General features: G+C 43.9%; 1 protein-coding gene across 1 annotated transcript in view; it reads right to left on the reverse strand.

Annotated features, from left to right (window-relative positions):
• Positions 1-12,627, reverse strand: part of ITGA1 (integrin subunit alpha 1) — a 172,144-nt gene that overhangs the window by 71,911 nt on the left and 87,606 nt on the right. The window contains exons 7-8 of the mRNA XM_018065522.1: positions 9,299-9,447; positions 5,302-5,452 (exon numbers count right to left, since the gene is read on the reverse strand). Of these exons, the coding sequence (XP_017921011.1) occupies positions 5,302-5,452; positions 9,299-9,447 (300 nt within the window). The remainder of the gene's footprint in view (positions 1-5,301; positions 5,453-9,298; positions 9,448-12,627) is intronic.

Genomic DNA, 12,627 nt, shown 5'->3' on the forward strand with positions numbered 1-12,627 from the left:
GACACATAAGTGAGTATGAACTGGCTTTTCTGAAGATGGCTTGGGATGTGGGATATTTAACCCATCTGTGTTTTTATCCGCACCTGATCAAACCCACCGAGGCAGAACGGACTTTAAAAGTTAAGGGAGAAACAGTCTTGGACCACGTGGTGTTCTGGTTCGGCCGTGACAACTGGCCGGTGAAGACACACCGATCCCCCTTCTCCCTCTGGGATCTGGCAGGTAAGGCTCTTCTCACCCCAATTAGGAAGGAGGCGGAATGACAATATAAATGTTTCATTGAATAGAAATAACAGAAGTACATAGGGTACCAAGAACTTTGTAGTCAGAATGAAAAGGAAAAGTAGAAGAAGGTCCAAGAAGGTAAGCAAGATGGGAGGAAGTGAATTTACGGCAACTGTATTGGAGTGCATGATTAAAAATTTAAAGAAGGGATTTGGAGGAGACTATGGGGTGACGATGAAGCCTAACTGTCTCCACAGACTCTGGGAGGTCAAAGCCCCCTGTAGGAGTAGGATGGCCACCAGAGGACACCATGAACTTAACAAACAGTGGAAGCAGTCTATACAGTAGTCACAGGAGAGCCAGGACACCCGGATCAATATCCATACACTGACTCATGGCTAGGGTTAGCTCAAGATGCTCCTACTCGGACGAGGTTCTGTATCCAGAAGGGAAGGGCAAAAATATTAATGGCACAAAAATTGACTGATGATAAAAAAGTAAATTCTACAGGATTTGGACAGTGCTGACCTGACCCCTCCCCCATATTGGATAATGACGCTCCTGCCTCAGTGCTCCACCAGGACCGGAGGCCGTCTTAATGCCCAATCCAGGGTCAGGTGAAGTTCCTGCAGCAGCCGCTGCTCCTCCGCCAGCTCTTCCCGAGGTCGTAGAGCTGCCACCTCGGGAGGCTCTGATCCCGGTGACAGAAGCCTCTGGCCTACACTTCCAGGATCCAGCTCCAGCCGAACCACCCAAGCTATACCTGCCTCTCCCAGTGAGTTACTGATAAGAAGGGGAGGGAGATGTTGGAATTAAGCACAGACTTCGCTCTGCCAGAGAGCTGGAGGGAACGAAAGTGAACAGACCAAGAGACTTACAATGCTAGCTGCTGCTCTGGGAAGGTCTATCCTGGGCCCTCCAGAAAACCTCCTCTGCCCCAGGGACAGGACAGTCCTTCAACCGGTCCCAACAGAGGCCCCGGGCCCTGTTACAGCCAAACCAGTGTGCCTGGTGCCGAGGTTTTGGCCACTGGAAGAATGAATGCTCTAAGGCAAGGAAGGAGAAGGAAGATCCCGCAGTTGTGGGGCTTGCTGGCTTGGAAATTAAATAGGGTTGTCGGGGCTCAGAGATATTAGGTCCCCGAGAGCCCATGGTAAACTTCAAAGTGGGGTACCAAACATTCTTGAGTGCCCAGTACCCCTGTTGGGAAAGAGACTTGCTCTCCATACTAGGAGCACAAGTGACTTTCTCCCTGGAGGAGAGGCCCACCTTCTGGATGGACACTATGATTTATTTGCTCTTTCTTTCAATAACCCCCAAGATAAGTGGAGGTTGCATGAGCCTCCGAAGGAAGAACCAGGTGGGCTGGAAGAGCATGAGAGAGAGTTAACTCAATTATTCCCTGAGGTCTGGGTGGAAGATACCCCCCTACCCCCAACCAGGCTGGCTAAACAGAGGCCCAGGCTGACATACTACCCCACATCAATAGATTGAAACAAGCAGGCATTCTGGTAGAGTGCCAGTCGGCTTGGAATATGCCAATCCTGCCAGTCAAAAAGGAAGGAGGACAGGACTATAGGCCTGATCTCAGGCTAGTCAACCAGGCTACTGTGACTTTACACCCCACTGTTCCAAACCCCTATACCTTACTTAGCCTCCTCCTGCCGAGGACTAAAGTATATACTCGCCTAGATCTCAAGGATGCCTTCTTCTGCGTATGCCTCACCCCAGCATCACAGCCCATCTTTGCCTTTGAATGGGAAGATCCAGTCGGGGGCACCAAGCAACAGCTCACCTGGACTCCCCCACAAGGGTTTAAGAATTTCCCAACCATCTTTGGGAAAGCCTTGGCTTCTTGGTGGACTCATTCTACCTGGAAAAGTACAGATGTTGGCTCCTACGATACTTGGATGACCTGCTGCTGGCTGCCAAGACCAAGAAAAAATGCTGGGAAGGGACAAAAACACTGCTCCAGCTGCTGATGGAAGCAGGTTACCGGGGGTCGAAGAAGAAGGCACAGATCTGCAAGGAGGAGGTAAGGTATCTGGGGTTTGTCTTAAAGAAGGACACAAGGTTCCAGACCCTAATTGGGTCTTATATACTGATGACACTAGTGTGATAAAATAAGGACAATGGCTGTTAGGTTGGCCAAAGCAGAATTATTGGTACCAGAAGAGCTGGCACACACTCTAGTAAGCCACACACACCAAGTGACCCACCTAGGCCATGCTGCCTGCTCACAGGTTAATGCTGCCTCTCGGCACAGACAAAAACCTCCGGAGATTCAGCTGAAAGGCACGCTGCCTTTAGAACACCTGGGAGTGGACTTCACTGAAATGAAACCTCACCGCCGCTACTGTTACCTGCTGGTCATGGTATGTATGTTCTCGGGATGGGTAGAAGCTTTTCCTACCTGGACTGAAAGAGCATCAGAAGTAGCCTGGTGCCTGCTTAGGGAAATAGTTCCCAGATTTGGATTTCCTACCAGCACTGGGTCAGACAATGGCCTTGCTTTCATAGCTGATTTAGTACAAGAAGCAAGCAAGCAAAACTGTAAACATCAAATAAAAACTGCACACTGCATATAGGCCCAGAGTTCTGAGATGGTGGAATGAACCAACCGGACACTTAAAGAGACTCTCCAAGTGGATCATAGAGACTGACTGCTCCTGGGTGGACTTGCTTCTGACGGCTCTGCTCAGACTCAGGATGACCCCATGGTCCCAAGGCTATTCTCCAAACAAAATTGTGTATGGGAGGCCCCCTCCCATAATAAAACAGAGGTCAACAAATTTGCCTCAGGTAAGGGGAGATGGGATTTCACAGCAGATGGAACTGGGTAAGGTAATAAATTGGGTAACTAAGTTTGTACAAGAAAGGGTGTTTGTACAAGAAAGGGTGCCCTTGGGGAACAGATTCACGAATTTGTGCCTGGGGATCAGGTGTGGGTCAAGGACTGGAAACATGACTCCTTGGCCCCACATTGAAAGGGTCCATATACTGTTCTAACCACTCCCACGGCAGTTAAAGTCGCAGGTGTCACTCCCTGGATCCTCCACAGGAGTGTGAAGAGAGCATACCACGCAGATCTGGAGGACTCCGAGTGGACTACGCAAAAGGACCCCACTGGTTTCCATGAAACCGAGATCATCTTAAAGAAGAAAAAGGGGTGAAGCTACAATTAACTGCTGCGACAAGGACTTGCCGGTATCATCCTGAGACTAACCACAGTTTCAGCACAAGGAGGGACCTGTGCTATAGTTAATGTTGAACGTTGTGTATTTATTCCTGCTTTATCTGGCAATATATCAGCCACCCTAGATGACATGAAAGGTCAGGTAAAAGCTACGTCTGATGATGATCTTTCTTTTTGGACTTCGGTCTGATTTTGGGTGAAGGGTGATTAGTGGAAAACCATATTTACCATTGTTAGAGTTGCCTTGATAGTTCTGCTTTGTGGATCCTGCATTTTATAATGTATTATGAAGTTTGTAACCCAGAGGTTGGTGTCATTCTCCCAAATTGGCAGTCAGAGAGTCAGGGTGCAATATATCCCTATGAATGATGCTCATACTATGAGTTAAGAGCATCAAGAGGGGGGAATGAAGGAGGAAACAGACAGAACAGGCTCCATCTTGAAAGCAGGACTCCATATTGGGCTGGACTGTGGACTTTGAGCTATAGGCCCAGGATCTATGGAAATGACATACCAACTGGAAAACCAGGCCCCCTGGATGGAACCCCAGGGCTCATACCTAGACTCTCCATTGCCTAAAAGAATACCCTAATTATCTGTGTAACCAAATAGAATCATAAATTCTATTATGCTTATTGGGGTATGACCACAGGCCTATTGATAATTGTCCACTGTTAACTACCTAGGCTTAAAGCGTATGAATCACGGGTTAACTTTGATTCTATCTTTCCCTTCCTTTGTTCAGACTAGTTTCAGGGAATCTGGGGAGGTGGGTTTGGGCACGTACACTTAGGGTATATAAGGTTTTCACAAAAACTGGCTGGGGTCCTTGGCTAAGAGGAGACTCTGTCTTGGGCCCGCCGGTGTAATAGACTGCACTCCACTGTCTGCATTGTCCTGAGTGAGTCTGTTTCCTGGAACGCGTGGCTACAGCAGTAGTAGCAGGAGAGGTAATGATGGGTTGAATAATAATTGGCAAATGATAACTTAAAGAAGTAACAACAAGAGGAGTGAGAAATGATGGAATGTTGTATTTTTTTTTTAATCTTATACCCTACATGAAAAAGAAAATGTTGCAACTGTTTATAACCTATCACCTTGGTTATAAAATAAGAAATAGGCACCTTGCTTCAGGGAAGCAGTGACTCAATTGTGTGTTCTGGGGCTTCATCAAGGATGAATCTCTCTTTCTTCCCTACCTACAGTTGGCTGGGGTGTCTTTCACTGTTCACACTTTTGAAAGGAAAAAGGGAAGTATCACTGACTAAATGCTCAAAAACAAATTGTGGGTAATAGCTGTTACTGGGAGTTGGTGATGGGCAGGAAAGGCTGGCATGCTGCTGTCCACGGGGTCACAAAGAGTTGGACACGACTGAGCCACTGAACTGAATGAACTGAACTATAAATAAAAAGGATTTTTTTGAAAAGCAATTTTGGTTGAACTTTTAGAGTTCTGAAATCTTTCATTCTCTATTAAAAAAAAATCAATTTAAGAAACCCCCCTCCCCCAAGGCTGAAGGCATATGTTCTCCATCCATCCCTCCATCTTTTCCCTTTCTCTTCCTCTTTCCCCTCCCTATTTCTGTCACTTTCTTTCTCTCTCCCTCCCTCGCTTGCTTCTTCTTATGCATTTTCTCCCTTCTCCCTCCTCAGCCCTCCTCATTTTCTCCCTTCCTTTCTTGCAGTGATTGTTTGCTGAGTCTCCAGTCGTCGGACACTATGTTGAAGACACAAAAGGGGCAAGTCCTAATCCTGCCTCCACAGAGTTTACTTCCAAATGGAGACACTTCTGTTTTCCAACCTTGCTTGCATAACTCTCATAAAATAATCAAGATATGCACACACCAGAGCCCGAAAGCCATCTCTAGCCCCGTACTTACAGCTATGGAAAACCGCTGAATGCTTTCATCCTCACAGTCCTGGATGACCTTATTCAGCCGGTGGTTGTCATGGGACTCGCCATCCGTCACAATCACCATGACTTTTTTAACCCCTCTTCGGGCACCCCGGGCTTCAGTGAAAGCCTCTTTCCTGAAATAATCACAGACAAAAGAGGAGCAATTCAAACATCAGCCCAAGTTTAGGCACAGTGATCAACAAAATGGAAACACTACCAGCTCCAGGGAGCCCATTAACATTGACTCCCATTGTTCAAGCCAGGAGCCATGATGCTCATTGTTTGTAATAGGTTGAGATTTATTCCAGATGATGGAGAGGTTACCATTTTGCTAATCACCATTTATCCCTTGTGGGATATTTTGTTTATCCAAAAGGCAGCAGTCCTTCATTCTTTGGAAATTTCAAAGGGAAGGTGTTGACTGGAGCATACAGAAGGTTTAGAGAAGGTCAGATCTGAAATACTCTCCCAGCCCCACTTTTTTCTGTAAACACTCCTTGTCTCACTTGACAGTCCTCTTTCTGTCTGCTTTTGGCAGAAGCTTTTGCTTTAGCTCTCACTTCCCACACCTAGTCTGACATTCACGGAAGACTGTGGCCATCTTCTGAGCTACAGAGTGGGTGTGGAAGAAAACGGAGTATCTGCATGGCTATGAGTGCTTGAGAGTGCACTTGGATATGGGGTAATTAGGAATTAGACTGCAGATGGAAGTGGTCTGAGTCAGTGACAGAGTTGGGTTCATGGGGCAAAGAGGGTTTGGCGAGCTATGAAAGGTTTGGTCTGAATTAAGTTTGAGGACAAAGGCTGCTGGGGATGAGGTAGGAGGAGGTGGTATGCAGAGAAAGGAAATGTTGCGCTAACTTCAAAAAAGGAATTTTGATTTAATTCAACAAGTATTTATGGAAAGTGATGGAAGATAGGGGAAACTGACAATTTTTGTTTGCTTTGTATCTTCTGCGTGTGCACACACACACAAGGAGGCACACTTTCCCTTTATTAATTTCTTTTACTCACTTCACATTCCCCTCTGGAGTCTTGCACAAGAAGAGTACACTTTACTTGGGACTAAAACAATGAATGGATTTCATATAATACTTTTTTAGATTTTGGTATAAAATGTACCAATCATTGTACTGAATAGTCTATTTAAATATTTTACTTTGGTCAAAAGAAAATAAGAAACAAAAGAAAGATAAATATTTCACTTTGGTCACGAGGACAAACAGCTGCAATTTGGAATACATCAAAGAAACACCTCTGGTTTTAACCTCCCAATGGTTTGCCACGGTAAACATTAGTTCTACTGCAGATATACAGTAAATGTACAGTAGCAGGTATCTTGTGAGGAGGGAGAGAGGATTCTGGTGATGCGAGCAAAACAATGTCATCTGTCTTGTTTTCCCTTTAAAAGGACTTACAGCAAATATGACAAGATGTTAAGAACTGTTGATTTTGTTTGATGTGTACATACAATTTTGTTGTACTATTTTTTTTTAATTTTCAATTTTTCCTACAATTTTCAAAACAGAAAAAGAAGCTTTTTTTTTTTTTTTTAATATTGACCACTAGGGAACTGTGTATCTCTGCCCTCTATCCCAGACAAACAGATTTTTTACTTCTTTCTATGTATAAAGGTGAAAAATAGATGTTAAAGTCTAGTCTTTAAATGAAATGTGGACATGGATATGATGAGATATCAATCCTGTTTACAATTCTGATTCCTTTTCAGCAGGTGTCCCCAGCCTCCAGGATCAAATGCTTGATGATACAAGGTTGAGCTAATATAATAATAACAGAAATAAGGTGCACAATAAATGTAATGCACTTGAGTGACCCTGAAACCATCTTCCTCCTGCCCAGTCTGTGGAAAATTGTTTTCCATAAAACCAGTGCCTGGTGCTGGAAAGGCTGGGGACCATTATCTTAGAAGATTTCCAAAGTCTCCTGACTCTCTTGAAGATCAAGGCTATAACTGAATGAACATCAGCTGAAGGTGATGATGAAAGACGTTCCTTAAAGAAAATCTGGTAGCTCTGAAACCAGGACTGGCTTTCTATGGGTAGCAGTGGCAGAGCTCATGTGTATACCCTTTATGTTTCAAATATCTCCTGCAAATTGTGTTTCACCCCCATTTACCACAATCCATTATTCTCTCTTTAAAGCAAGCATTGAACAGTCTGCATGGTTTTATACATTAATATACCCCAAGAGAATCCCTTTCTTTGGGACAGGAGAATCCAGGCTTTATGAGTAAATAATGTGAAGCAACGGAAAGAAAGACAATTTGGGGTAGGGATAAGGGGACACAAAAATATGTTTAACTAGGAAACACTGAAAATGGATGTAAGGATTCTAAATATTTAGAAATACTGTTTGAACTGATCCTGCCTGAAAGGAATAAAGAACAATTAAACATGCAAAACTAATGTATAAGAAGAGTACTTAGCAATATCATTATGGAGTTTTATTTATATACAAAACTCAGTAAACTATGTCCCACAGCTAGACCCTCTGTGAAAACGCAGAGGCAAAAGCCATATAGGGACATGGTATTTAGAGTGGTATTTATGCAGGAGCAAATGCAGTCGGAATATTTGTCAGTGAGTTTTCAAAGATGATTATTCATTCTTAAGTGGTTTCCTTTGGAGGACACAACTCCCTACAGGCTCAGAGTTTCAAAGAACAGTTTGATTTACTTTGAATGTACAGCCACATTTAGTCAATTATTTAAGAATGCGCACTCAGCACACCTAAACAAGTGCACTTCTGTGCATGCAAACTGGTGATCCTATGGGCAGGTAAATGTAAAATTACCCCATCTGTTTGTGGTTATTTTTCTCACGAGCCCCATATTAACTATAACCACATGCTTTTGTACCATTTATGAGTGGGAAGTGGAACATGAAATTTAAAATTTTTGAAGATCAAATCCATTCTTTGGAGTATCCATATTAACCATTTTAGCCCTCTTAGAACATGGATCTTAACTGGCAGGTAGAATGAGAGGATGGGTTTTTCAGAGGCAGGTGAGAGTCCAGAAGTTGAAGGCTCTTAAGAGAAGGATCCTTAACATTAGTCATACTGCTCATTAGATTTCCTGTGATTTTGGTACTGTTTAGTTTTTGTTCAGAAGCTTTCATGGTGATTAAGGGGGAGGAATAAGCAAAAGAGCTGAGTGGGATCAGAAAAAATACAGAAAAGAGGATGCTCTGCACTGTAAGGAAAGGACAGTTCTGTAGATTCTTGTAGAATGCAACTCAGCCAGAATGGATTATGCGTGCTCCATGGAGGAGACTGCAGAGGGAGGAAAGGAGGAATGTCAATTAGAGGGAATTTGGGGGAAGTGAGGAAGGAAAAGAGAGGGTACCAATGATGAAATCCTTTCCCCTTTTCAACCTTACTGAAAATGTTTCAAATAAGACGTTTAATTTGCCTTCTTAAAAACTCTCATTTGAGAGCTTCAACAACCCTACATTTGTAAATTTAAATCTGTGTTGCTTCTGCTGCTGCTAAGTTGCTTCAGTCGTGTATGACTCTGTGCAACCCCATAGACGGCAACCCACCAGGCGCCCGCATCCCTGGGATTCTCCAGGCAAGAACACTGGAGTGGGTTGCCATTTCCTTCTCCAATGCATGAAAGTGAAAAGTGAAAAGTGAAAGTGAAGTTGCTCAGTCGTGCCTGACTCTTAGTGACCCCATGGACTGCAGCCTACTGGGCTCCTCCACCCATGGGATTTTCCAGGCAAGAGTACTGGAGTGGGGTGCCATTGCCAGGTGGTGCTAGTGGTAAAGAATCCGCCTGCAATGCAGGAGACCTGAGACTAGGGTTCAATCCCTGAGATCTGGTTGGGAAGGTCCCCTGGAGAAGGAAATGGCACCCCACTCCAGTATTCTTGCCTGGAGAATCCCACAGACGGAGGAGCCTGGCAGGCTACAGTCAGCAAATAGTTGGACACAACTGAGTGTCTGAACGCACATACCTTGCTGTGTCTATTCCGAGGGCTGTCATGGTCTGCCGGCCACCTCTCTGGACTATTTCTTTCGCTGCAAGAAGCACCTCTTCTGTCGATGAGTACTTATTGAGGTTGAACTCATGAGTTACATTTTCTCCATACTGTACAATTCCAACCTGAAATACCAAGTCACTGTGTTATCCATCTAGCTGACTTCTGTTTTAATTGTCTACAGTTTAAACACATGGATCAGATGTAATAATACAAGTTAGTCTTTCCGAAGGGTTTAAAACTCTACCGGTACATAAATCCTTCTACTTTGACAGCAATAAGCATTGCCATTTGTGAACATTCATATCCCAAAGGACACAAATGAGAGTGCTTTATTAAACCTCTCAAATGATTGGTTTCTCTCTTCAACAGTGTTTACTGAATGATTCTGGCAGGCTTCGAGATAGAACATGAAACTGACATGGTCTCTGCCTTCATGGAGCTTCTAAACTAGAGGGAGAGAGATTAAACACAAGAATTATTCAAACACAGCTTCACCTGCAAACTGTGAAAAAGGCTGTACTAACAGAAAAGCTATTACTGGCAAGTATAACCTAGAAGCATAATTCAAAAGGGGGGCTCAGGGAAGCCCTTTCAGAAGTGATATTTGAGACTTAAAAGATATATGCTAGGAGGGTGGAGGCCCGTCCTGGATGGCAATTGTGAGCGTGGATGGGGTCCGCACTAAAGGAACTGTGCCTGGGAAGAAACTGAGATGGCAAAGAGGTAGATGCTCTGAGAACAGAAATGAAGTCAATGAGTCTGGACCAAGCTAGGAGGAAAGAGGGGAGCGAGATGAAGTTGGACGAATGATCAGGGATGCTTTTGGCAAGGACATGTGTGCTTCCAGTTTCAAGTAGCTCAGCTATAGCTTCCTGGCTCCTAAATTAGCCCTTCCCTTTCTCGTTCTCTGTCTTCTCTCTCTCTTACTGCCATACTCCTTTCATTCCTTCTTTCCCACAGGTGGGTAATGCAAGCAGTTAACTGCAAAGCCACCGTGAACTAAAAAGACTTTGAAGGTTAAGTGCAACTGATTCACTTCCCCTTGCCCATTTTCTTAATCCCTTTTCTGCACCCTCCTTTGAAGGTTAGTGTGAACCAATAAACTAACCTATATCAAGAACTGTGCCTGAAGTTACTCTTTGTTTAACCTTCCTACCCACAAATTAGGGACTCAGATAATTCTTTACCCAAAGGACTGTCTTTTTCTGAAAATAATTTTTTTTTAAAATTTTTGACTGTGCTGGGTCTTCATTGCTGCAAGGGCTTTCCTCTAGCTGTGCTAGGTGGGGGTGTGCGGGCTTCTCACAGTGGTGGCTTCTCCTGGTGAGGAACACAGGCTCCAGGGCACAGCCTCAGCAGATGTGGAACATGGGGCTAGTTACTCTGCTGTATGTGGAATCATCCTGGATCAGGGATGGAACCCACGTCTCCTATATTGGCAGGTGGGTTCTTTACCACTGAGCCACCAGCCTTTGAATAGACTTTAAATTACTTTCCCAATGACCCTAACAGCTTTTAACCAGGAATCCAGGAAAATACTGAATAATTATTAAGGAAAACCATGTAGCTTTGCCATTGTCTTTGTGTGTCTAAATGCTCAGTGTAAGTAAAATTATTTTGTTATTTAGATATAATCATTGTGCCTAATTTACAGTCCCATGATGAACAGAAGTTATTGAAAAGTACTAGGATTTAGTTGGGAAGTGCTGTGTTGCTGTAGAAGTTAATTGCTCATCCATTCAGGGCATCTTACAGAGTTGGTTTTGTTTTTATTTCTCTTTGTTTAGATTTGATTAAGCAGGAGACCAAAGAACTTTGAAAACTGTCACTCCTGTTATTATTCTTAGATATTTTACTACTTGGATGACTCTATCAAACACCCTGGTCTCTTATTTATTTAACTTCCTTGGCTTTAGTAATCTTTTCCTCTAGCTCACCTGTCATCTGCTTCTAAGGTCTTCGCCTTGACCTTCTCATCTGGAAAAATTGCAGCACCTCAATCTCAATGTCAAGTGTTCTTCTCTCTGACCATTAACTTTGGCTCATTTACCTAGCATATCTAATTCATCAATTCCTTGACCACATTAAGACTTCCAATTAATTCATATATGTTACTTTATTTTTGTATCCAACCTAGATTCCATGATCCATCACCATAATCATTTACTTGCAAACATTTATCTCCTTTAGCCTTTTGCCCCCTGCATTAACTAATTTGGCTGACTTCCAACTGTGGTTAAGTCCAAATATCTCCTCTATGAGTGACCCTGTGACACTGAATGCTGTTAGTCAGAAACCACATACCTCGTAGACTGGTTTCACTTTAAAGTTTTGCTCATGAATCTCAAATGAGGTTGCACACAGCACTGCCCAACAATCCTAGTACTTTTTAACAGTGAGTGTGCTTGCTCCCTTCAGTCAAATTCTGGTGATAAGGTGCTAACTCCTCAGGAAAAAGATGGCATCTCCTTTGCACATGGGGAGGAGTTCACGTGAGAAGAGAAGGAAATCATGCCAACTAAATAAGGCTGCTTTATGATGTAACACTTAACATTTACAACATACTTTTCATATCTTAGAGAACATACTATGAACTATTGTATTATTGGGGAAAATTGGGAAAACAGCTTGGTAAGTCAGATATCAATGTTTTATGTCTTATATCTATCATATCTGTCTCTTGATCTCTCTGTCTACTTAACATATATCTCACTTTTATAAGCTCATTCTTCTGTAAATGTTGGGATATAAGAGAACTTGTAACGACTCATTCCCTCACCCTTTGTGGACACTTTGCTTCTCACAGCTGTACCCGAGACTTTCATCAGGTGACTGTCCTTGGACTGCTGGAGCTGCTTTGCCCTGAAGGTCCCAAGAGGCAGCAGTATCTGGAGTTTTCTCCCTCCTCATCCCTTGCTCTGCTCCACGGGCAAGGCCTGAGTGCTGGCAATGCAGGATTGGCCCCTTGACTTAACCTGGGGCCCCTTCCAGACCCAGCTGAGGCCTCAGCTTCACCTGAGGCCACATGCTTGCTTGCCCTCCACGGCTGCTCTGTTTTGCTCCCCCAAATCCCTTCCTATTTTCTTTCGGAAGCACTTCCTTTGTAAACTGCTGTCACTTGACTCCTGCTCTCAGAGTTTGCGTCTGGGGGACTGGATCTAGGGCCGTTATTATCTACACTTCTGCATTCTTTCTTCAGCCCAGGCCAGACATCGCTGACTGCCCTGAACCTGGACCATGGCAGTCGTGGGCTCTACACTGCTGACCTCCTTCCCTCCATTTCCACTGTCTTCAGATCCTTC

The sequence above is a fragment of the Capra hircus genome, chromosome 20 (genome assembly GCF_001704415.2).
Source record: "Capra hircus breed San Clemente chromosome 20, ASM170441v1, whole genome shotgun sequence".
Classification (NCBI taxonomy): Eukaryota; Metazoa; Chordata; class Mammalia; order Artiodactyla; family Bovidae; genus Capra; species Capra hircus.